Source organism: Ambystoma mexicanum, chromosome 9 (genome assembly GCF_040938575.1).
Source record: "Ambystoma mexicanum isolate Mex_15411 chromosome 9, UKY_AmexF1_1, whole genome shotgun sequence".
Lineage (NCBI taxonomy): Eukaryota > Metazoa > Chordata > Amphibia > Caudata > Ambystomatidae > Ambystoma > Ambystoma mexicanum.
Genome location: NC_090931.1, coordinates 594,718,537 through 594,745,160, shown reverse-complemented (window position 1 = coordinate 594,745,160; position 26,624 = coordinate 594,718,537). Strand labels below are relative to the sequence as shown.

The 26,624-nt window shown below is 48.7% G+C and overlaps 1 protein-coding gene across 7 annotated transcripts in view; it reads right to left on the bottom strand.

Annotated features, from left to right (window-relative positions):
- NCOR1 (nuclear receptor corepressor 1) overlaps positions 1 to 26,624 on the bottom strand; it is a 2,268,409-nt gene that overhangs the window by 241,091 nt on the left and 2,000,694 nt on the right. For all 7 annotated transcript variants that reach the window (XM_069615218.1, XM_069615220.1, XM_069615222.1 and 4 more), the window contains one exon: positions 1,161 to 1,303. In XM_069615218.1, the coding sequence (XP_069471319.1) occupies positions 1,161 to 1,303 (143 nt within the window). The remainder of the gene's footprint in view (positions 1 to 1,160; positions 1,304 to 26,624) is intronic.

Here is a 26,624-nt window from a genome sequence, read left to right as displayed (position 1 = left end):
AAAACAACTTGCATTGCAAATGACTACTGTGGTGTGTGGCTATCACAACAGAATAGTTTAACAGCTATAGAGCTTATATGTGCTGTGTACATTTTCTTCTGGTATCTATTCCTTGAAACTTCTCCTCCAGTGCTTAACTTATCTTGCAAGGCTGCAAATATCAGCTTTTCCTTTGGGAACCCACCAAAAGGGTTTCTTCACTGAAAAAACAATCTGTTCCATTGATATTCGGCACAATTAAAGTACAAGGTCTTAAGCTGTAAATGTCTGTCCAATAAATAGAAAAAATACTACCATCTTCCAAAATATGCACAGGATAATGTCACCTAAAGCATTGATCATTTTTCTTCCATTCCATTCCATAAAACAATACTACCATCTTCCAAAATATGCACAGGATAATGCCACCTAAAGCACTGATCATGTTTCTTCCATTCCATGTTGGTAAGGAAGTGTTTGCTGCATAATGAAGGCATACCTCACCTGAACAAATATCGGAATTCTAAGAGGAGTGGAACAAAAACGTCAGGAAACCTTTACCGGCTGTGATCATATCTAGGTTATCCACTCTGACCCTTGAAATCAGCCCACAAGTATCTCTGCACCTAATCCAAGTCATTGTTCAATTGCAGGGAAAGAAAATATCAGAAATAGCCATCCCATTTGGGCTGTATCTAACAAAACTGGAATCCCTGTGAATCCTATCAATCCAAACTAGAAAATCATAGCAACAAAGGATGAAAACTAATCATACCCAGAGATGCAAAAGGTAAATGACTATGCTGCTAGCTAGTTAAGGCTTGGTACCTTAAACTATAAAATAACTACATAAACCCAATGCTATATAATTCACAGCTTGGTAAGCATTTGGGAAAACTATTCTTAGAAAACCAACAAGATCTAATGAAGCAGGCTTTTCAAGCCTTTGACAATAACACAGCCAGACCTTTCAGCAAACATAATTAAACTGGTCATTTAATGACATGTTTTCAAAATAGCTCATTTGGAAGTCCATGGCATGTGTATATTAGGAACCGTTTACAATTGTCTAAACCAAACAATTATGCAGCCTCCTATCAATTATGCAGGGTGTTAATTGTTACAATTGTTAATGAAAAGCAGAGGTGAATAATGAACGGAGAAAAAGAAGTCCCACTTACCAATGTCAGTGTCACCCCCACCACAGGAGTTCAACTTACGAAATATCTCCTGTTTCTTCGACTTTACCATTGGTGATGTGTTTTCCAACTTGGTGAAGAACGAAGGTAGGTAATTTATGTTTCCGGGGGAGCGAGAGTCATTTCTGCAGAAGACACAAACACATTAATTCACAGGAGCACTACCATACTTTGCAAACGATTTAACTGAAAAGAAAAACCTGTCACTGATTTTGTACTTAAATTATTAAAATTGTTTGCTCTATCACCTGTTCTTTACAGCACAACAAAATGGAAAAACCTGTGGCAGAAAGCGCTTCAAGAAGATAAAAATATATGCATTATTGTCTTAAAGTGAAAATGTATAGCAACATAAAATACTACTACACATTTACAAGAGCAGGAAAGCATTACCACTTGTGCCATTCAGTTCAGCAGAAAAAGGAAAGGATCATAATTCATAAATACAGTTAATTTGCTAGTAGTTTAAACCAAACCATTGCAAAAAAAGTAAAAGCAAATATCCTAAAAACATGCAATTGCAATCATCATTAAAACGTGAAAGAGTAATTAAGCTTTGTATAGTTCTTATTATTTATTATTATTTTATTTAGTTGTTATGGTCGCGAAAAATATAGAGACCTTTCAACTCGTTACAGTAATTGAAATAGAACCAAAAAGCAAATTTTAACATACATGATATTATGATTACTAAATTAACTCTTTAAACAACATAACATAATTTATCTACCTTAAAATTGCGACAATGCACCCCAATAAATACACATAAAAACAGACACATTCCCAAAATAATCAAAATACTTGTAATATCAAATTAAAATTGGGAAGGAAAAAAATGAAAGAAAGGAATTAACACTAAATATTCACAGCATTCGAATCACAACTCATTAGATCTTAGTATACACATTCTTAATTTATATACAGTTCTATCAATGGCACTCACCATGAAGTTAAAAGCAGAATATGTTACACCATCCTGTAAATATAACCTACCGGTAATCATCTTTCTGTTGCTAGTATCTGCTTAGATTCACATGCTTTGCATAGGCCGACATTTAGTGGTTGGTGCAGAGTATTACATTATTTGCATTTGAAGTCGAAAAAAGGGCGTTGACAGGGCATTCCTGTAATATTATCCATACTGTTACGTGTACAGTACTCATGATCCTTCACAAATCATCCTCATAATTGTTATTTTTCTCACCTGAGGTTTGTTAACTCTATATTGGACCGAGTGTGCAGTAATGTGCATTGAAAGTAAAGAAAATATACCCCTTTGCTTATATGCATTAGCACAAAAAAATATTTTTTACAATGAATGTATTCATTTGTCTTAAAAAGCTGTTTATTGTACCTTCAATTCCCGTAAAGGGGAGAATGTGTAGGCGCATGTCAATCTAAGCAGATACAAGGCACAGAAAGACCATGGTCTTCGGAGATCCATGGGGTACCAGGCAAAGGTGGTGGGCGTGCTGAAGAAACAAACATATAATAGCAAGCAGTACCTGACAAAGCTGGTGTGTGAGCTGAAGAAACAGTACTAAATAAATGTTTTAACACTGCCTGCACACTTGGGTATCATTTCTTGCCTGTGTCAACACAAAAGTGTTGTATAACGGTTTGCACAGAGTTCCATGTTGCTGCTTTATAAATATCTTCAAGTGGCACATTGGCAATGAAAGCCTGTGTAGCTCCTGTAATTCAATCGGAATGAGGTTGTTTCTCCTGAGAGGCTGTAACACTGTTGAATGCACCTTACAATGCATCTTACGATAGTTTTAGAGACAGGGTCACCTTGCCTTCCGGCTGCCAAGGAAACAAAGTATTGATCTGTTTTCCTCAGCGGTTTTGTCTTGTTAAGGTAGTACACGACTGCTCTGCATACAACCAATGTGTGAAGAGCGTGTTCCCCTTGAATGTTGTGGGCTTTTAAAAAAATCTTGTCACTCAATCGATTGGTTGACATGAAAATGTATTTTGAAGAGAAACGTGGATGTATTCTTAAGAAAATCTGTTTGTGTGCACTATGACAAAAGGCTCAGACACTGATAAAGCTTGAAGCTCACACATTCTTCGAATTGATGTATTGGCTGCTAGGAAAGTCAACATAAAAGTGAGGTATTTCAAGGAAGCGTTATGCGTTCAAAAGGTGGACGCATGAGTTTGCTTAGCACAACACTAAAATCCCAACCAGAAGTCGGATTAGGTACTTGCAGTTACAAACACTTAACTCCTATGAAGGCTTTGATAACTGGGAGACTTTGCTTTGAGTCTTTGTGTAAGCTCTCAGCGGCGCCAGGACAACCTTTAAAAAAAAAAAAAAAGAAAAAAAAGAAAAAAAAAATACTAGACCGCAGTCGAATAAATTAATGAGGTAGAACATATGTGAGCAATCAATAGGATTCATATTCGATTTATTACACCATATGGCAAACCTCTTCCATTTGTCAAAGTAGCAATGCCTAGTTATGAGTGTGCGTACCCCATTTAAAATCTCCATTCGTCTTTCTGGTAATGTTAGGTTGTCATTTTGTTATATGTTCCGCCCTTTTATCTACTTGCCTCAAAGCTGAGAAATTTGCTTGTAGTAAGTAAAAAGTGTTTATGTGGAGGACAGACCTGCACATTAACAAACATTGGGGAATGGAATCATGCAAGGTCGCTTCTGAATTACTGCTAGGCCATGTTTGTCAGCACACAAGATAATGCAGGGAAGCTTCCCTGTGTAAAAGGTCAGTTTGTTCTGTGTTCTTGGAATCAAGGACGTCCAAGGTTCTTCTAGATAAGTCACGCAGAAGGACTTATTTATCTCCAACTCTGAAGTTGAAAGAAAAAGGGATACTGTGATGAAATGTATTTGTACCTTTGCCTGTCCTTGCACATTTTTCTTTGCAGTCTGCACTGATAATAGCAGAGACAAACGCAGGATGCATTTTCTGAAAGCTGGCGGTGTGTGTGCAGTCAGTTTATTAAGCATAACAATCGCCCTTCTCCAAAATCCCTTCCAGAACCGAGAGATAAGAATCGGATCCAACAGGAAACTAAGGTGACCAAATTCTAGGACCTCAGAAGCAGAGTTGCCAATTTGGCTGTCTGAGGGTGCAGATTTAGGACCTGTCCCTGACACTGGGACATTAGGTTCTGAGCGGGTGTCATTTTTATTGGCGGCTACACAGATATTTTCAGAAGATGGTAGTACCATGTTTGCCGTGCCCACATCTGTGCAATGAGTAGCAGTGTCAAATGCTTTTGGTGCATTTTGTGGGCCACCCTGCATAAGAGGGGCATCAGGGGGAAAAGTAAGCAAATATCCCCGACAAATTCATCCATAGTGCGTTCCCCAGAGATCCCTTCTGTGGACACCTGGTGGCATAATTTGGGCATTCTCCTTTTTGTGCAGGTGTGAAAAATGTCTATTGGTGGTAGACTCCATTGAGCAAAAATGTTTTAGAGTATGTTTATGTTAAACTCCCACTCATTCTCTAGCACTTGTGTTCTGCTTACATGGTCTGCCAGAGAGTGGTTTTTCCCTAGAACATGTTAAGCATGGTGGCGTATTGTCCTTTGAAGACACCACCACCAAATGACTTCAGCGAGTTTGGACAACTTTGAGGAGTGTGTAACTTTTCCTTCCCATTGAATTTGTCCCTTGTGAGCTTACACATCGACAAGCGCTTTCACGCAAAAACATAACATTGAGCACAAGGCTCCAATCTTCATAGGGCTGGACTTCTTAAGTTAGGGATATCTGTTTCTGGAGTTGCCCATTATGATGAAGATTGTTTTCTTTCCCTCCTTACAGGTTTTGGCAGGAATCCACACTTAACTGCATCGACTGAAAAGAGACTATATATATTTTACATAGTGTGTGTTTAAGTACTAGTATTACTGTGTTCTTCATTATTCACCTGTGTTTTTTCTGTGCCTAATACATTGGATATTTTTGATATACTACTAAGAGTAATTCTTGTTGTCCTACTGTGTGTGCTTATCTAAGACCTCGGATCACCCCCACTACTCCTGAACTTAGCCTTCACTGCTCTCCAAGCCACCTTGAATTGTCCTGGCTAACTTCACACTAGTGTTCCCCTTTTTCACTAAACTAGGGTGGCCTCCTGAACATCTGTTCAAAGAGCAGAGTTCAGAAATCCATTCTAACACAATCTTGACAACTAGAAGTTCCAGTATGTTTAATGTGCTATTTCTTTAGTGAAACTGACAACGCCCCTTGAGCTGTGTGGTGTAGGCAAGGGGCACTGCAAACCTTTGTAGGCGAGTTAGTTGTAGTAGTTAGGTGAATTGAAGGGTTGACAAAAGGGTTCGCTTATGACATGTTTTCTTTTGTCCACCGTCTTAGTGTTAATACAACTGTGTGTAAAACCTCCACTAGACCGTCCAATTCTGTTTGCCTTGAGATTACTGTTTTGCTAAACCCTTTTGCAATGGATGCATGTTTAGCGTAGCGTGTGGCAAAATGAAGATGCAAAATGCCATCATGCCGAGGAGTTGCATGACCCGTCTGACTTATCTGCCAACCGTTATGTAACAGTGGATTTGGCTTGGTAGATTTTGTACCCGCTCTTTCGAGGTGTAGACTAGTGCTACTCCGGATTTTTTCTCACTGATTGAAAACCCTAGTTTGTGCTAGAGATGGGCTGTGGAAGCGATTACTTTGATGACCTGGTAACATTGAGATATGAAAGTATGCATCCTTCTATACAAGGTTGCCAGCTAATCACCTGTTTTTTAGTAGAGGAATAACTTATGTCATGTTATTCTGAACTTTTGAAAGGAACCTGAAGCTTACCCAACACTAGGGCTCCTCGGTTTGGCACTAAAAACAGAGACTGTCCTGGTTGGGCTCAAGATTTTAAGGTTGGGCACTTCTCAGCCTGCATCGCGTATGCCCCCAACTTTTTGAACAATGATCTTTAACTGTTTTTCTCTTAAAGAGCTTTCACGCTCGACCCCTTCTCCCGAGGATCCCACGGCAGGCAATAATTTGTAGACTCTGTGCATGTCCTTCCAGGGAAAATTCTAACAGAAGAGGTAAAACTTAAAGGGAGTATTCTCCATTGTGGAAGTTGGAGGACGCAGATTAAATTAAATGAGGGGAAATCATAAGTTAGTTACTCACCTTAGTGACTAACGTACTCTTAGTCCTTAGTTCCCTTTCCTCCATATTGCATGGGCGTCCCTTCCTAGGACATTTTTTCACCAGAAAAAACCTTCCACTTTCAATTTAGAGGCGCGCAGGGGTGCGGCCCTGGGAGCATGTGCTGCCCTGACTCCGCACTCCGGCACCACACCTCAGTCCCCATAGATGCATCAACAATAGACTAACATTGCCTAATGACACCAATTTATTAGGGGGGAGGATGGTGGGACGTATGGAGGAAAGGGGACTAACATTAGTCACTACGGTGAGTAACTTATAATTATTTTACGTCCCGTCCCCTTTCCTCCATACTGCATGGGCAATTACAACTAAGTAGCCCCAGGGTGGAGAGGAGACCCTCCTTAAGCAAACAGGTTTCTAAGAACAGCCCTGTCCGAAGGCCGCGTCTGAACTATAGCCGGCATCCAAACAATAATGCTTGCAGAAAGCCAAAGGGGTGGCCCATGTGGCTGCCCTGCTTATCACCTGCCAGGGGACATGCCGCTTGAAGGCGATGGCCTTTGCCTTGGCTCTCACTGTGTGGGCGTGCATGTTGGCCGGCAGTGGCTTATGCTGTCCCTTGTAAGCTTCTTTGATGGCTGAGACCATCCAACGGGCTATGGAGGCCTGATGCCCTGGCCTTGATCCACCAAAGGTGAGAAAAAGAGCGTCCAACTTGCGGAAGCCCTTGGTCCCGTCTAAATAGAATTTCAGGGCACACCTGACATCAAGGCAGTGCAGAACCATCTCTGCCTCGTCTTTGGGCTCAGTGAAAAACACAGGTAGCACAATTTCTTCATTCAGATGGAATGCGCAAGGCACGTTAGGTAGGAATGCTGGGTGTGTCCGCAGGACTACTTTATCCCTGTGAAAGGTAGTATATGTCTCTGAGCCTACCAGTGCCTGGATTTTGCAGATTCTGCGAGCCGAGGTGAGGCTGACTAGCAAGGCTGTCTTGATGGTAACCAACCAGCCCGATGTCCGCGGACGTCAACTGTTCAAATAGTTTGTGCAACAGGGCACCCAAATCTATGTTAGGTCCCACACGGGGTGCAGTCTCTTGATGGGCGGGTAGAGCCTGGCGAGTCCCATCAAATGTTTCATAACAATCGGGTTGGAAGAGGAAAAGATCTCCTCTGAGTTTCTGTACGCCCCAATGGCTGCCAAGTAAGTGCGGAAAGTGTCCACTTGCACGCCAGAATGGGCAAGGTACGCAGTGAAGGAGAATTTGTCGTCCAAGGCACATGCAAAGGGGTTGATACCCTTAGAGTGTGCCCAGTGGCAGAACCTGGTCCACTTGCTCTCATACTGGGCCCTGGTACATTTGCTCCTGGTGCCCTGTATGATCTCTAGATTAGCCTGGGAGAGGCTGAGGTAACCTAGCGTGACCTGGTCATGTACCACGCTGAGAGGGCTAGTTTCTGTGGAGCGGGGTGGATGACCCTACCCCCAAAGATGTGCTCTGCCCGTCGGAAGGCGAATGGGAGGCCTGTCCGAGAGGCCGAGCAGCTCAGAGAACCATGGCCTGGCTGGCCACCATGGTGCAATCAGAATGATGCTGATGTGGCGAGACTCCTTGATCTTGCATATCACCCTGTGTATCAGCAGTGTGAGCGGAAAGGCGTATTTGTATTTATAGCGTGCCAAACCCTCAGGTATCTTAGCACATTGTTACAGTTACAATTGAAATAGTTAGACAGTATAATTGAGCAGCAGGCACAAGTTGGTAGATATGTAACATCAGTTTACACACATGATGGAATACAATTTATGCAACAGTCTATTTTGAACCAAGATTATAATACAGTAGACTAGCAAAAATGTATGCAGGAGGCTAGTAAGATAGTCTTGTAGCATATATGCATGCTATAGCTAGGGCAGAGCCGTAGGTACTTATGACATGTTGGTATCGTTGGACGCACACTATTTTTTTTGGGTATAGACCTGAATTGGTGCAATATGGGAGCAGTTCTCATGGCAATAGGTGTTGAGTTCCAAGGTTTGGAGGCTAATACCGGGAAAGGAACAAGTTACTTACCTGTAACTGTTGTTCTCCAGCATGGGTCTGGCATGGATTCACATGCTCATGAATATTCCCCGTCGTCAGGCTGGGAATCCTCGGTAAAGAAAAAACCAGTATCAGTTTCGTTTCTGATCTGTCTTTCGTAGTAATAACCAATCACTGGTCTCTGCGTCATACTGACCACAGCCAATGACTGCCCTCTACCTAAGCACCGCCTCTGGCAGCCATCTTCAGATTTGGAAGCACGTGAAGTGGCAGTATGACCAAGTGAAGAGCCGCAGAGGGGTAGGCGGGAGGGTTCGCATGTGAATCCATGCCAGACCCATGCTGGAGAACAACAGTTACAGGTAAGTAACTTGTTCCTTCTCCAGCATGGGGTCTGGCATGGATTCACATGCTCATGAATAAAGAATACATAGCAGTACACAAATGCACAACCACGGGAGGTGGCAAAGGCTCAACATTAAGCATCACATCAACTCAACATTAAGCATCTTACCTCCTCACCAGGCTCACCTCAGGCGAACAGGTTGCGCAGCACTGCTTGGCCGACCCTGGACTCCTCCCTGGAATCCCGGTCGACGCAGTAGAATTTCGTGAAGGTGTGCGTCGACCTCCACGTAGCAGCCCTGCATATGTCCAGCAGGGGCACACCAGATAGGAACGCCGTGGTAGCTGCGATCGCTCTGGTGGAATGGGCTCTCGGACGGCCAGGCAGCGGTCGGTTTGCCAACCGGTGACAGCACATGATACAGCCGGAGAGCCATCTGGAGATGGAAGCCTTCGAGAGAGCCTTCCCCTGATTGACAGGTCCAAAGTTCACAAAGAGTTGTGACGTCTTCCGAAAACCCTTCGTGCGGTCCACGTAGAACTTCAGCGCTCTAGCTACATCCAGCGAGTGCAAAGTCCTCTCAGCCGGCGACGAAGGCGACGGGAAAAACACAGGTAACACCAAGGGTTCGTTGAGATGGAAGTCCGACGGTACCTTGGGCATGAAGGAGGGGTGCGTCCTGAGCACTACCCTCGTGTCGTGGAAAGTCAAGTACGGGGCCTTGCAGGAAAGGGCCTGGATCTCTCCCACTCGTCGTGCGGAGGTGATGGCCACAAGAAAAGCTGTTTTCCACGATAGAAACTTCAACGGGGCCGAGTGCAGAGGCTTGAACGGAGGTCCCATGAGCTTGGTCAGCACCACGTTGAGCTCCCACGCCGGGGCCGGAGCCTTCACCGGCGGGAACGATCTGAACAGTCCCTTCATGAACTCTTTCACCAGACGATGAGACCACAAGGACGTCCGGCCCGTGGTTCTGGTGTATCGGGAGATCGCAGCAAGATGAATCTTGATGGACGCGTGTGCCAGACCAGCTTTGGCCAGCGTCAGCAGGTACGGCAGTACTTGGGGAGCCGTAATCCGTAGAGGGTTAATCTTCTGTGCGTGGCACCAGACAGAGAACCTCTTCCATTTGTGTCCGTAGCATTTAAGAGTCGAGGACGCCCTGGCCTTTGCAAGAACCTCTCTGCAATCGGCCGGTATGTCGTATCCTCCAAACTCTAGCGCTGCAGGAGCCAGGCCTGCAAGTTCAGCGACTTCGGGTCGTGGTGGAGGATGGCGCCTCCTTCCCTGGAGAGTAGATCCGCGTCCGCCGGCAGCTTGATCGGCGGGGACGCTGACAAGTCCAGAAGGTCCGGGAACCATATCTGCCTCGGCCACGCAGGTGCGACGAGGATCATCCTGCACCGTGACCTCTTGAGCTGGTTGACGAGCCGGATTAGCAGAGGCAAGGGAGGGAACGCGTAGAGGAACAGTCCCTCCCAGGGGAACGAGAAAGCATCGCCCATGCTCCTCGTCTGGGGAAACCTGCTGGCAATGGTGTTTTTTATCCCTGCCAGATGAAACGGCACCAGAAAAATCCCTTGGGCGACGGCCCAATGCCACAGGTCCTGCGCCTCCTTGGACAGCGCTGGGGACCTGGTTCCGCCCTGTTTCCTGATGTAAAACATGGTGGTGGTGTTGTCGGTGAAGATCCTCACCACCTTGCCCTTGAGGGACGGAAGGAAGGACCTGAGGGCCCAAAACACTGCACGGAGCTCCAGGACGTTGATATGTAGGGACTTCTCCGTCGGGAGCCAGAGTCCCCTTGCGTGCAGATTTTCGGTGTGCGCTCCCCACCCTTCCAGGGAGGCATCCGTGGTCACAGTCTCCTGGTGGGCTGGGGTCTGGAAGTCCATGCCCGCCGTCAGATGCGCGCGGGTGCCCCACCACCGTATCGCTCGTCGGAAACTCTCGTCGAGCTTGATCCTTTCCTCGAAGCTGCCCGTCGTCTGGATCCAGCGCGCATCCAGGAATTCTTGCAACGGGCGCATCCGGAGCCTGCACATGGGAATGAGGTAGATGCAGGAAGACATCATCCCGAGGAGGGACTTGATGGACCTCACTTTGGCCGCGTCGGCCACCAACATCCGTTGCACCTTGCCCAAGATGGTCCTGGTCCTCTCCTCCGACGGGGAGGCCAGAAGGGACACTGTGTCGAGCCTCGCTCCCAGAAACAGTGCGACTTGCGCGGGCACCAGGTGGGATTTGGCGTAGTTCACGGAGAATCCCAGGTCCGTGAGGAGTTGGACGGTCCTTGCCGTGTGGACCACGGCGAGCTCCCTCGTCTTGGCGCGGATGAGCCAGTCGTCCAGGTAGGGGTAGACGTGAATCCCCTTGCGGCACAGCTGCGCCGCCACCGGTGCAAGGCACTTGGTGAATACCCTGGGTGCCGACCGTAGTCCGAAGGGAAGGGCTTTGAACTGGTAATGACGCCCTTGGACCACGAATCTGAGGAATTTGCGGTGCCCCTTTAGGATGGGAATGTGGAAGTAGGCATCCTCCAAATCCAACGACGATAGGAAGTCTCCTTCCTCCAGCTGACCCAGGACGTGCTGGAGGGTGACCATCCGGAACTTCTGCGCCTTGATGAACTTGTTCAGACGTCGCAGGTCTAGGATGGGGCGCCATCCTCCCGTCTTCTTCTTCACGAGGAAGTATCTCGAGTAGACTCCGGAGCCCCGAAGCCTCTTTGGGACGAGTTCGATGGCGCCCTTTCTGAGCATCGCCTTTACCTCCAGGAGAAGTTGAGGGACGTGAAGTTCTTTCCTGGCCACGGGGGGGACGTGCGGGCACCTTCTTTGCAACTCGAGCGCGTGGCCCCGGGCCAGGGCGTCCAGCACCCAACGGTCGGTGGAGATGGACTCCCACACGCTGACGAAGCCCGCCAGCCGGCCTCCCACCGGGGTGCTTCGGTGGGGGCCCGACCCCACGGCCGGTTCAATCCTGCTTGGACGCGGCCTTGCCGCCTTGACCTCCTTGGCGACGACGGCGGGGTCCGCTAGACTTGCCTCGTCCTCTGTAGGCCTCTTGCGACGACGAGCGGGCCGCTTGACGGTAGGAAGCGAAACCGCCGCCGGAACCTTTGGAGGTGCCCTTGCCTCCGCCGCTCCGAAAGGGCGTCCGTCGTTGCAGGACTCCAAGGGCCCGGGCCGTCTCAGTATCCGCCTTGATGGCCTGAAGGGAATCGTCCACTGTCTTCCCAAACAGGTTGTTCCCGTCGAAGGGCATGTCCAGGACTCTGGTCTGGACGTCCTGCCGGAAGTCCGTAGCTTTGAGCCATCCACGACGTCGAAGGCAAACGCCGTTGCCCAGCTGGCGGAACCCAGTGTCGGCGATGTCCGTCGCCACGGTGATGGCGTGGTCCGAGGCCACCTCACCTTCCTGCAGGATCTCAAGGGCCTCCGCCCTCTTGTCGTCCGGCAGAAAATCCAGCAGGGGAGCTATCTTGTACCAGAGCTCCCTGTCGTAGCGGGCCACGATAGCCAAGGCGTTGGGCGCTTTAATCGTCGTCGCTGCCGACGAGATGACTCTACGCCCCATAGTATCCAATTTCTTTCCCTCGCCGTCCGGCGGGGAAGTCGATGTGGAGGCCGCACCCCCCCCCTGCTTTCTTCCTGGCTGCCGCGGAGACGACGGAGTCCGGGGTAGGCTGCGCCCGGAGGCATAGGGGGGCCGTGTCCGGGACCCGGTACTTTTTCTCGTACCGGTCTCTTCTAGCTGGCGTCGTGGAAGGGTTCTTGAGGAGGGAAAGGCCCTCATCCCAAATGTCGTCCAACAGAGGCACTGCGAGGACCGTCTTCCTCTTGGCCTCGCGCCGCTGATAAAGGAAGCCTTCCTTTTTCTTCTCCTCAGGGCAGAGTTGGAAAAGCTCGGAAGCCCTGGAGATCATGGAGTGGAAAGATCCGATCTCGTCGGGCGGAGAGGCCCTGGTGGGAGGCGACGACGGAAAATCCTCGTCGTATGCCTCGTCGTCCGTACCCGTCGCTGCCGTGTCAGTCCCCGTATCATCCCCTCGGGTGGACGGGGAGGAGGGCTGGAAGGGGCGTGACGGTTGAAAAGGAGGTGGTGGATGGATCCTTCTTTTCTTGGTAGGGGGAACACCAGAAGGTCCCGGTTCTGGATCCCCCGACGGGAGAGGTTCCTCCGTCGGTAACGGTAGCCTCGTCCTTATCTCGGAGCATAAGGACTGTATGGCCAACAAAATGGCCGCCGAGTTGTCTTGCGGCGCTGGCAGAGGGGAATCCGACGGGCGAGCAGGGGCCCCGTCGGTATCCTCGACGATGTCGTCGTCGTCACCTGCGTCGGGGTCCATTCCGACGGGCTGGCCTTCTTCCACGCCTAGGCCGTGGCTTAAGACCTCGATCAGCTCCTCTTCTGAGGTTGAGGCCGACTCTACGACGACGCCCTGCCCCCCCTTCTTCTTCCCCACGGAGGGTTTCACGGGGGTCCTATCGATGGGCACAAAGGAAGACTCCCTCCGAGGAGGCAGGGAGATTCTGGGCCCTGAGGTCGCCACCACTGGTGCAGCCACCACAGGCTGAGCCAGGGCCGCCGCGACCGTTTCGATAGAGGGCTTGGTCGGATGGATCAAGGCCTTCACCACCTTAGGTGCGCTCACCGCCTTATCCTTGAGGGAGGGGGCACTGCCACGCTCCTCCTCTGCCTTAGAGCTCGACCGGGGCCTCTCCAGGAGCTTCGCCGGGTGCTCGGCCTTCCTCTTACCCGACCCAGAGCGTTGGCTCGTGGTTGATGGTGCCGGGGAGGGTGCGCCCTGCCTGGCGCCCGTAGAGCCCGACCGTTCGGCGCTCCCGGTGCCAGCGGACTCGCGGTGCTTGGCCTTATGTTGGGCCCCCGTCGCCGGGGCGCCCTCAAAGGTCTTAGAAGACCGCTCGGATTTCTTCTTCTTCTCGCCAGACGGGCTCTTACCCTCCAGCCAGTTGGCGAGACGTTGATGGCGGTCCTTCATGGTCCGTTCCGACATGTTGCCGCAAAACGCACAGTCCTTCTCCACGTGCGTCTTGTCCTCATGAAGGCAGTAAAGGCAGAAAGAGTGTTCGTCCTCCTTGAAGACGTTCTGCAGCTGGCATCCAGGGCAGACCCTGAACAGCTTTCCGGGCGTCGAGCTTCCCTTCTCCTGGGCCATCTCCGAGACCGGGCCTGAGAAGCTTCTGGAGTCCTCCGAAGTGTAGCTCGACGAAATCTTCACCCTTGAGGGGCACAGATGAATCCGACACGGGTCCCCGTTGATCGGATGTAGGATCGGTGGAGCTTGAGGCTCTTTTGACCGAAAGAATCGAAGTTTTTTGTGAAAAGCGCGAAAAAATAGCACTAACGCTCGAGAGCAATAGCACGAGGATCCCAACACATGAACGTGCGGTAAAAATCTGAAGATGGCTGCCAGAGGCGGTGCTTAGGTAGAGGGCAGTCATTGGCTGTGGTCAGTATGACGCAGAGACCAGTGATTGGTTATTACTACGAAAGACAGATCAGAAACGAAACTGATACTGGTTTTTTCTTTACCGAGGATTCCCAGCCTGACGACGGGGAATATTCATGAGCATGTGAATCCATGCCAGACCCCATGCTGGAGAACTAGTGCCTCCTGATTTTTGGCGGTTGTACCTAGGTACTTGAAGGCAGTGCATTTCGGCCAATCTGGTTTGCCTCGTGGTATGTTTTTTTGTTAAATCTCCAGACCAAGTAGTTTGGTGCCAAGTTTGTAAAGCATTTGTGGTTGAGTGTTAGCGTTTTCAGAGAGATTCTGTTCTCAATGGACAGCCAGCCAGCGTTCCGTCTTGTTTCTGATATGTGGTGTGAGCGAGGTATATTGAAGGCAGCTTTAGCAGTGTTGTTTTGTATGACCTGGAGTTTATTTAGGCTTTTTTTGCTGGTTCTGAAATAGAGGGCATTGCAGTAATCCAATTTGGAGAGTACCAATGCCCTGGCTATGGTATAGCAACTAGAGGTAGAGAGGAAGGGCCTACAGGCGTTTATTAATTTAAAAGTGTAAGCTGTAGCAGAGACTACAGCGTTCACTTGTCTGCTAAGTGTTAATGATGAGTAAAGATAGACACCAAGAGTTTTGACTACTTTGGAGACAGAGATTTTGATGCAGTAGGAATTAGATGAAGAGTCAAGTTTGTTGAGTTTAAGTTGAAGTTCTGTCTTCTCATCATTCAGGCAGAGGCCATGTGTAGCCATCCATGCCTGAATGATGAAGTAAATCTTATTTAGAAGTTTGGAGGCAGTGTCATGATTGCCAGTGATTGGGATGAGGATTTGGGTGTCAACTGCATAATTAGTGTAGGTGACACCCAAAAGGTCCAGGTCGCCAAATAGAGGCTTAGTAAATATGTTATAGAGCGTGGGTGACATGCACCAGCCTTGCGGTACTCCGCAGGTCACTAGGGCAGGATCTGCAGAGGGGTGAAAAGACTCATCGTTCTGTTACCTAAGAAGGATTGGGTCCACTCAATGGCTTCTTTTGTGAAGTACACTGCAGAGGCAAGATGGTTGCATAGTACTTCGTGACTAACCAAATCGAAGGCGGCTGATAGATCAAGGAGGAGGAGTAGTGTTATGTTTCCTTTATCTATTTGCTCATCGATTTGTGTCTTTAGGTCTATTAGGACTGTTTCTGTGCCATGTCTGGGCCAGATGCCAGATTGGAGAAGTCCAAGGAGGTTGTTTGCTTCTAAATAGGTCTGCATTTGGAGGTAGGCTGCCCTAACGAGAATTGTCAGGAGGAAAGGCACTGCAGTGATAGGCCTGTAATTTGTAGGCACGTTAGGGTCAAGGCTGGTTTTCTTTTAGGAGTGGGAGTACCCACGTGTCTTTCAGATTGGTAAGGACAGTATTTGTTTTAAAGGAGGAGTTGATAAAGGCTGTGATGGCCGGGGCCAAATCTTTAGCGGAGTCTTTAATGACAGTCGCCGGGCAGACAAATCGCCTTGGCATCGAGAAGGTTTTAGGCTGGTGATAATGTTTTCCACTTCGGCAGTGGATAGTGGTGAGAATTTGAAGGGGTGGTCAGGTATCTCAGTGTGGCTCAAGATTTTAGGGGGTCTAGGATCCGTGTTAGTACTGAGTTTTTTCAGTTCAATCTTAGATTGTAGTTTGGAGATTTTATCGAGTAAGGCTGCTTGAATTTTGGTGCACCATTCCTTGTTTTTAGCGCAAGACTCGACTGGGGGGATAAGTGATTCAAGTTCACAGAGTATCTTAAAGAGTTCTTTTGAGCTCGATTTAGAGTTGTAGATTCTGTTGTTGGATATTTCCCTTTTTGTTTCTAGGATGGCTATCTTATAAGCCTTGGTTGTTTTTAAGAAGGCATTTCTCAAGGTTGTGGAGGGTTGGTTTTTCGAAGCTAGTTCTGCTTTCCTTTTGTTATCACGTAGAATTTGAAGGTCAGCAGTGAACCAGTTGTTGAGGTGTGCCTGTGGTTAAGCTTTGCATAGTTTGAAGGAAGCTAAGGTATCTATGGCCAGGAACATTGTGTTATTGTCGAGGTCCACAAAGGTGGAGGGATTGGTGTTAGTAATAGGGCAGTTTATGAGAGGTTGTAATAGAGGTATTAGGCTATTTCAGAGATGATGTTTCCTTTGTTGCTAGTTAAGGCAGGGGAGCGATCGGGTTGTTGGATGAGGCTGGGAGGCAGGACTATCGTGAAGGTGATCACATTGTGATCGGACCATGCGCAAGGTACATTCTCTAGGATGTTTGTTTCACAATTGAGGTAGCAAAATATTGTCTTTAGGGTCAAGGAAGCCTAGATTGAAGTCACCAAGGAGTAGGATTTGAGATCCTGGTTTGGTGTTGGTGGTGAGGAGTTGTTGTACATCATCCTCGAAGGATGAAATGGGACCAGGAGGTCTGTAGATGAGATTAATCTTAAGGGTGCGGGAGGCAGAAAGAGGTATTTTAGCTGTGAGGAATTTGGCAGAGGGGAATGGGAGGTGTGGGAGCATTCTGACGCCAAGGTTAGTGTTACAGATGATGGCTACTCTGCCTCCTTTAGAGGATTCTTCGTCGTGTCTCAAGATAGTATATTTGTCGGGAATAGCCAAGGCCAAGGTAGGTCCTGCTGCAGCGTGCAGCCAGGTCTCAGTGATAGACAAGAAGTCTAGTTGGTTGGTAGAGATAAGGTCAGCCACATCTAGAGCAGGGGCTGTTAGGGACCTAGCATTGAAAAGGGTGCCTTTAATAGTTGTGTTGATTTTGGTGGGCTTACAGTTGTCTGAAACACCTATTGGGATGCTAGAGGAGGCTTTGTTGGTGTCGGATGTTCGTGGTATCTTGGTACTGTTTTTGGCCAATATAGGTTTAGAGGAGGCTGAGATGGTGGAGGAGGCAGTGAGCACCTGGGGAGTGCTAGATCTCGTCCTTGAAAGACCATTTACTACTTGGTCAGGTTTCACAGTATTGATGGAAATGGTTATGGTTTTAGGTTTGTATAGGGGTTTGGAAAGTATATGTTATAGTAGGTTTAGCATGGAGCCTAATCTTAGATTTCTGGAGGCTAAAGTACAAGGTTGATTATGAGTTGGTTCAGAGGCATATCGTATTCTATTGTATTTATTTATATAGCGCACCGATCCCCGAGGCAAATGGGCACATTTCTTAGTACATATTTACAGTTACAGGCATGGTAATTCACATAATCAACAAAACATAGGATCACATAATTTACAATCAAGGCAAGGGTCAAGTTAAATCACACAGAGCATAGATTATAGAGTATAAACAGTATGTAGAGTTAGGGGGAGCACATTCACAGGACAGCTGTGAGAAGATCGGCATTGATGTGGATTCGTTTTTATATAGAAAGCCAGGATTTGGCCTCATTACGGAATTTGTGGATGGATGGTTCTAGCCTGATGTTGGGTGGTAGCGCATTCCAGGTTTTGGCAGCAAGGACTGGGAAGCTTTTACCCCCTGCTTTTTGCAGTTTGTACCTTGGAATGATGAGGTAGTTCGAGTGGGAAGATCTGGTTTGTCTTGGTGATGTGTGGAGTTTGAATTTGTCGCAGAGGTATTTAGGTGCCTGATTGTGTATGCATTTGTGTTTAGAGAGTCTTGAATTTGATTCTTTGGTTAATGGAGAGCCAGAGAACGCTGCGTCTCAACTCTGAGATGTGCAGTTTTCTAAGGAAGTTGGTGGCTGCTCTTAATGCGTTGTTTTGATAGATCTGTAGTTTATTTAGGTTTTGCGGACTAGTGCCTAGGTAAAGTGCATTGTAATTGCAATAGTCTAGCTTGATTAGTACAAGAGCTCTGGCCAAGGTGATTTTCATTCATCAGGAAAGGTCTGCAAGCATTGATGAGCTTGCATGCATAAGCAGTGGTGGACGCTGTAGCATTTATTAGTTTATCCAGCGAGATGGTGGAGTCAATGTACATGCCTAGTGTTTTGACGTTTTTAGAGACTTTGGTGTTGCCGTCAATGTTGAAAGTGTTAAATTTGTTGTCCAATTTATTAAATCTGGCTTGGGTTCCCACTAGGAGAAGCTCAGTCTTGTCGTCGTTGAGGCAGGGCTCTTGTTGTGCCATCCACGCTTGGATGATAAGGTAGATGTTGTTGAGTCGTCATGAGTCTTTATCGTGGTTGCATGCGAGGTGTATGAGAATGTGTGTGTCATCGGCGTAGTTGGTGTATGAGATGCCCAGACTGTCAAGTTTGCCAAAGAGGGGTTTTGTGAATATATTGTATAGTGTGGGGGAGATACAGGAGCCTTGGGGGACCCCACATGTGACCGTCTCTGGTGGTGCAGATGCTGAAGGTGCAAATACTCTGGTTCTGTTCAGAAATGACTGGATCCAGGCGGTGGCATCATTGGAAAAGTGGGCTGCTGAGGTGAGGTGGTTACAGAAGTGTTTGTGGTCGACCAAGTCAAACGCTGCTGATAAATCTAGTAAGAGAAGGATGGCAAGGTTTCCCGCGTCCTTGATATTCTCAATTTGGGTTAATAGATCTATCAGGGCTGTTTAGGTGCTGTGTCTGGGACGTCACACTGCTGCTTCAACGATCTTGGCAGCTGAATGCACTGACAATAGACGTGACCGCACCTGTTGACAAGATGACGACTGCATCCTAAAGAAGTGGATCCTTCCACCTCTTAATCTGAGCCACTAAGCTCTTCGGATTCGACCACATAGGACCCTCCACTCGTTAAGACACTTCTGTCCTGATGAAGGCCTACACCATTAGAGCTCACCTAGCTCCACGCAAAATGGCCGAAACACTGTCGTGTTGACATGTATTATATGTTGTTCAACTCTTGATTGTGCCCACACTCTATGGGCTCCCCACCTGTTTATGATTCCACTGAATTCTCTAAGCATCCTTCCCAAGGAACCTATAGAGAATGAACAAACTGTACAAGTAGATGTCTCAAATATTGACTACTTGATCATTCGTACTTGGGTACTACACTTTGTATGTCCTCAAATGTGAATTTCCTATGTTTTTTTTAAAAATACCAGTGTATTACTACACCACTGCACTTCAAAATAAAAACTTCTTTCATGAGAATTCTGTAACCACCCATACAAGGGGTCACCCACTCAGGGTGTAGCAGTGGTTACTCTTCAGCAGAGATTGACCTGACCTTGCTCATTCGTTTTTTGATATTATTGTACCGACCTGGGCAGAGCAAGGCAGTAACCAGGTACCCTTCAGAATACTAGTTTATAGACCTAAGAGGTTCTTACTTTCCAGGTGTTGCTGATACTGCAGATAGGCTGCTCTATCAATGATCTTCAGGAGGAAAGGTACAGTGGTGATGGGTCTGTAGTTGAAGTGGTTATTCGGATCAAGGGGTGGTTTCTTGAGAAGTGGCATAACCCATGCATCCTTGAGGTTAGTAGGGATGGTATTGGACTTGAAGGAGGCATTGATAATGGAGGTGATAAATGGGGCCATTTCCTTTGCTGTTTCTTTTATGATAGGTGCAGGGCACATGTCGCCCAGGCATCTGGAGGGTTTTAGGCTAAGTATTATTTCTTCTACTTTTTTGACACTGAGTGGGGTGAATTTGAATAAGATTTGTAGGTGGCCAAGGCTTCCAGGAAGTTCTCTATTAGGGCTGAGGGGGAGTTTTTCAATTGGTTTCAGCTGCTCTTTTATTTTTGCGCAGTGTTTTCAGTTGTGAGGTGAACCAGGTATCGTAGTATACATAAGGCAGGTGAGATGGTTTTGTTACTGTTACTGGGTGAAAGGGCATTGTGAGGTTGATAAGTTAATGGTGGCAAGAACATTGATGGTGTTAAGAGTCATGGATCTCTGTACGTACCAAGAAGCGAGTCCATATTCAAGCCCGTATCTCTGCGGCATCTAACAACTCGGCCGAACTCTTTAAATTCTGCAAGGAGCTGGCCAACCCTGATGCAGTATCCACCCCTCCTCTCGCCTCTCAGGCTCTTTGCAATGACCTTGCCTCACACTTTATCTCTAAAAACTAGGACATCTTGTCCTCAATCTTGTCCTCACTCTCCTCTGCCCCGCTCCTCTCCCTTCTCCCTCTCTGCTGGTTGACCCACCCTCAGCTACCCCCTCCTCCCTCTTGCTCTGCCTTTCCTCTTTTCTCCCCTGATGAGGTTGCTAGACAAGTTCGATCCATGAAAGCCTCCTCAAGACCGGTCCATCCCTGCTCCTCCAAAACTATTAAGGACCACATTGATACCCTTGCTCCGGCCCTTGCAGACTTCTGCAACCTCTCCTTTGTCTCTGGATCTTTCCCCTCCCCTCTGAAGCACTCCCTTGTGCATCCTCTCCTCAAGAAACCCACAGCTGATCCCTCTTGTCCGGCTAACAATTGCCCAAATTCCATTACTCCCTTTTTGGGTAAGCTCCTGGAAAAGCTTGCCATCTCTCAGCTTAACCTTCACTCTGATTCAGTTTGCTCTCTCCATGACCACCAATCTGGCTTCAGAGCTGCCAGAATTACGGAAACTGCTCTCCTGAACATCCGTGAAGACCTGCTCTCCAACCTTGACTCTAACATTCCCTCTATCCACCTCCTACTTGATCTCTCCTCTGCTTTTGACACGGTCAACCATACCACCCTGCTAAATCGTCTGCGTGACAAGCTGGGTATCACCAATCAGGCTCTGGCCTGGCTGACCTCTTTTCTCTCTGGCTGGTCTCCCTTGGGGTCATCTTTGACTCCACTCTTTCCTTCTCCGCACACATCTCTGATGTCGCCAAAAAGTCTAACTTCTTACTGCACCTCCTTAAAGGCACTCTTCCTTTCCTCTCCTTCCCTTAGAAGCTCCTTGTCCGCCAAGCTCTAATTCTCTCTAGGTTGGACTACTGTGACAACCTCTTTCTAGATCTACCTGCTTCCACTCTCCGCCCTTTACAACTAATCCAGAACAGGACTGCAAGAATTGTCCTTGGCCCCAAGCCCTGGGATCGTATCTCTCCAGCTCTGAAATCCCTTGATTCGCTCCCTGTGGTTTCAAGGATTACATTTAAAACCCCTTGCATTGTCCACAAGGCTTTCTGGGGCCTGGGTCCAATTTGTCTTCAACTATCCCTCCGTAAATACCTCCCCTCTAGAGCCCTTCGCTCCTCGACCTCCAACTCCCTCGGGTCAGTCGTTTTTCAAAGAAACGAGCTGGGGGTAGATCTTTGTCCTCTGCGGGGGCCTCCCTCTGGACTGCCTACCTGCCACCTTGAAACAAACCATCTACGGTTCCGGAAGCTCCTCAAGACCCTCCTCTTCGCCTCTGCCTTTGCCCCTCTTCTCCCCTGCTGATCTACTTTCTCTTTCAGCAATGCTACACCTGGCCACACTCTGGTCTTCGGGCCCAGGTACCTACTCACCCTGCCACCCTCCTGCACTGCCCCCTGGCCACCCCTTGCACTGGGGCCTGTATCTGTACCCATACAGCCCCACCCACTCTTTGTCTGCACTGATCAGATACTCCCTATCTGACTAACCTTGCACTTGGCCCTCATAGGCTGCACTACCACTGTTTTGGATCACTGTATTTATTTATTTATTTACCTATTATTTATCTTGTCCTCTCTTATGCTCTGCGCTTTCCAATTTCTCCCCCCTCCCATGCACTTTCCCCTTTTTCCTTTCCCCATGCACTTGCGCGTTCACATTGTCACTGGGCCTAGTAATGTTGTTGTGTTTGTTCTCTCCGCTGTTCCGCTCCGTTTGCCTGATCGCGCTCTGAAACACCTGTGTATGAGCGCGATATAAATAAAATATTATATCATATCATAGCTGGGTAGTGTAGTAGACATGAAGAGAGATACGCTAGGATTGTAATACCAGTCATCGGTCAGGAAATTAGGAGAGTGTCATTGTGCTCCTATTTGGCACTATGACTTCAGTCAGCAGGATGACTAGTACGCTTAAATTAAGGAGCGTTTTGGGAGGTTGCGCTGCTAGGAGGCAGTTGGTGAGGACAGAGGGCATAATTAGTTGTAGCATGTCCAATAGTGCGGTGGTGAGGTGTAGTGCATCTATTAGGTGTTGATTCTCTGCTAGATTTGTGGCACATGCGCCATGAAGTTGAGTGTGGGTAACTGTGGGAAGGCTAAGGCAGGGCCAAGATAGGACGACAGTATTGCATGGTCTCACGCAACACTGGCGGCTTCCAATGATGGGTGTATGTCGTTTCAGAAAGGCAAGCTAAAAGCGGTGGCAGAGGTGATGCAATTACCAAAGGCATGTTACCTTAGACATAGGTAATGCAGTGACAGTCATGCTTGAAGTTCACTGTGTAAGGCATACAATCACAATGCAAGTTGGTGGTAGCGGGTCGAAGCGGAGCATTAGAACACAAGAGAGGCCCACAAGAGAGGTCAATGAGAGGCCCATACAAGTCTCATGCCGTTCAAGCGGATTTAGATGCAGATAGTATTGAAGGGTAGAGGAAATATGCAGTCATTTTAGAGTGGCAGTAACAAAGATAGGCATACACAGTCATTTAGAGCGGCAGTGACAAAGATAGGCATACACAGTCATTTAGAGCGGCAGTAACAAAGATGGGCATTCAGAGTTATTTAGGGGTGCAATGACAAAGATAGGCATATAATTATGTGCTGCAAGGTGATTAAGGCAGCAGTGAGTAACTCATGCGGGTGACAATGCAGGCAATAAGGGATAGGATAGAAAGTACATAGGGTCTGGATGCTCGTCAGCCACAGTCAAGGTGCTCAAGTTTGGCAATGAGCGCAATAGCAAGGGGAATAAGCTGTCATTCCATCCCACTGAATATGGAATGCATCTCCCAGGGAGCCCGGGCCCTGACCCTGCCAGGAGGCGAACAGTTGGCACTTCCTGTTGTCCCAGGAGGCAAAGAGGTCCACCTGGGGGTGACCCCATTTGTAGAAGATCTCCTGCAAAACTAGGTCGTTAAACAGCCACTCGTAGTTCCCTCTCACAGTCTGCTGAGCCCGTCTGCCTCCAGGATGGATTTCCCCTGCAGGTGGACAGCCGTGAGGTAGATGTTGTTCTCCAGGGCCCATTCCCACATGCTGACCGCAAGTCTGCATGGGGGGGGAGAGGGGATCTGGTACCTCCCTGATTGTTGGCATAGAACAAGCTGGTCGAGTTGTCTGTCTGATTGAGGACGACCTTGCCCTCGATAACCATAAGGAATGCTCTGACAGCTAGCCAGATGGCCTTCAGTTCGAGCCAATTGATGTGGTACTCCGGCCGGGTCCAGGTGCCATGGACGCAGTGGTTGTCCAGGGTGGACCCCCAACCCTTGAGAGGAGTCCGTGGTGATGGTGACCTGTGGGGTAGTTTGCCATAAAGGCTTGCCCGCCCGCAGGTTGCAGTCCTTGGACCACCATGTGAGGCCTGGGTGAAGCGACGGAGGAACGTTGACGCTCTCTGACTGGGAACCTCGTTCCTGGTTCCAGGATGCTGCAAAGTGCAGCTGTATCCTCCTCATCCCAAGTCGTGTGTGGGTACCACCAGGCCGAGGTCACTTCTCTGCTGTGTCGTGGCCCTCTTGATGGCCATGATCTTGTCCTCCAAAGGAAAAACTTTCTCGGAGCACGTGTCCTAGATGAGACCCATTTTCTGAATGGCGAAAATCCTGGAGTAAAAGCCCAAGCCTGGCTAAGAGGCTCAGACTTCCTCCACTGCCTGGATCTCGACGAGCGACAGGATCTCAGCCAAAAGAGTTGCTGTCCCAACCTGTGGGAGTGGAGGGGGGAAGAGGGAGGAGAGGCCGGGATAGGGAGGTGGTACCACATGGATACTACGGAGAGGATCCAGGGGTCTGCAAAATTCTGGCACCAAAAATGTGCATGTAGGGAAAGCCTGCCCCCCACTGAAGACATGTGGACCCAAAGGGGCGTGTCATGCCTTCTTTCACTCAGAGGCTGTTGCGGAGGAGATGGGGGACTGGAAAAAGCCCTTACTCCCTCTCCCTCCCCCCACTCCGCATTTTTGTTGCTTGCGCCAATGCTGGGTCGGCGAAAGGTCAGGCTGCCTGGACCTTGGCTCTTGGAAGCCACGGAACCCTCTGTAAGTATGCCCCTTGTCTGAGCGCTGCTGTGACTGGGTGTACTTTTTGGGCAAAGCCTTTGTCACAATGGATAAAGACTTGGCCGTTTGTGAGCTGTTTTTCTTTTTGTCCAGCTCCTCGTCTGTGGTGGAGTGGAAGAGGCTCCCCCCTCAAATGGAAGATCTAAGATGGGCTCAATTTCCTAGCACAGAGCCAGGCTGTTCTTCTCATGTCCATGGCAATACAGATGGCCCGGCCAGAGGTGTCAATGTGGGCACAGTGGACTCCATGATGTCTTGTGCCACTATCTTGGCCTCTGCCAATCCCACCTTAAATTGTGATTGGCTCTGCGCCGGAAGCTCTGGGAGGAAAGCCGCAATTTCCCACCAAAGCCTCTGGTTAACGGCTGCCAGCAAGGCATCAGCGTTGGCCTGACGAAGATGCAGGGATGCGCTGGAATACCACTTCTTCCCGTACGCCTCCAAGATCTTCTCCTCCTTGCCTAACAGAGCTGTGGAGGAGGCAGCTGAGGACGACAGAGGCTTGGAGTATAGTGATGCCGCAGCGACCATTGAGGAGTGCGGGTGAGGGTGGTCTGATAGCAAGAGTGTATCCCCCTGCATCTGACTGTACTTGGCGTCCAGGCGTCGATTGACCGGCTGGACCAAGTAGGGTTTGAGCCAGCCCTTTTTGGCCAAGGTACCACGTCCTTCTGCATCGGGATCCCCGTTCTTGCTGTGGGACGCAGCTTGAGGACTTCTGCAAGGACCCCCCTCTGCTGGTTGCTCAACCTTGGGTTGAGGAAGTCCCAAGTACTCTGACAGCCCTGCAAGACGTTTGTGGAAGGCTTTGGCTGACGACAGCGTGTCGGGGTCCTCCTCCTCATCCGTGTCCACCTGAGGGTCTGGTAGGACCGGCATCTGTGGAGGAGTGCTGAGTGCCAAAGGCTGGGGTGTGGAGATCAGAGCCTGTGGACTGACTCCTCTGTCAGCCTTGGAGGGCTTCTGGCCAGACCAGGCACAGGAGCAGCAGGAAGCTGCTGCCGAATGTAGGCCACCAATGTATGCAAGGTGGTTAAAATGTCCAGCGATATGTCCCTCAGGGCTGGAGCAGGTGGTACAGTCAAAGTATTATAAATAACCAATTAAAATAAAAATTAAAAGAGTTGGAGTTGAGCTCAGGCCCCTTGGGGGAGCTAAATGGCTGGTGGGGTTCATGGGACAGTATTCCATAATGAGGCAGGGGCCCCCTGACCCCCTTCCATGTCTGAATAAAAATCTTCAGGCAGATCCTCATCAGATCTGGTGCATATATGAGGTAGTGATTTCCTGGGGCATCCCACAGGAGCCAGAGGAACATTCTTGGTAGGCCTGGGGTCTAGGAGGAAGAGAGACCCTGGGTGAGTCGGGGGTTATGATGACAGTCTTAGACTAACTGTTCATCGCTGATGGAATACTCGTGACTGTCCTGGTCGCTGACGAGGAGGTAGTCGACGGAGCGGTGGTTCTGTTGGGCGAGGCTGTTATCAACGGGGCTCGCACCGCAGACTGTGTCGAAGACGGCGGGCCCTTCGAAGATACGCTCATCTTATGGCTGGATGGTGTCCTCACGGATGGAGGCAGCCCCCCAGCCGGCAGGCTAACCGTCAATGGTGACTGGGACTGACCCCTTCCCGAACTTGGTCGCAGAGTCCATTGACGATGGTGCCAATGGAGTACTGGATTTAGCCTTCTTTTGGATCTTCCCAGAAGCATCCTTAAAGGACCCTAACCTCTTCTTGCAGAGGGAGTACGCTCAGAGGACCTGCCACCCCTGGATGAGGCAGGACTGCACCCAGAGGCCACGTCAGAGGGCCTTAACCTCTTTTGATCCATGTCACCAACCTCCGGTGGAGATACCTTCAGGTCTTCAATGAGAAGGATTGGCAGATGTTGCAACCGTTCACGTCGTGACCGGGGCTCACAATAAAGGCACTTAAGGTGCCAGGTCCTCGACAAAGATGTTCTTCAGGCCGCAGCCCTCAGTCCCGAAGAGGCGCTTCTTTGTAGCATCAGCCATGGTCGAGGTGTCATGATGTAGTCCCAAGCCGGGCTGAAGGTCCAACAATGGATAGAAGATTGTTAGGGAGAATTCCCTTCACCTTAGAGACCCTCAGCAACTTTGCTGGATTTTTGAGGACTTGATTTTTTTACCTGGAAAGAGTGCGAGCCTTTTCCCCCCCATTCTTTCATGTATTTTGCTGTATGTTTTACTCTTGTGTTCTTGGATTATGGAGTTTTAAGATAACTCCATATGCATCTTTTCATGTGTGTTACACAGCACCCTCAGTGCAGTGACACAGGGATGTCTTTTATAGACTTGCCAAAGGTTTAAATACCTTTTCTTCTGGGATAAACTACGGTTTCCCAGAGAATG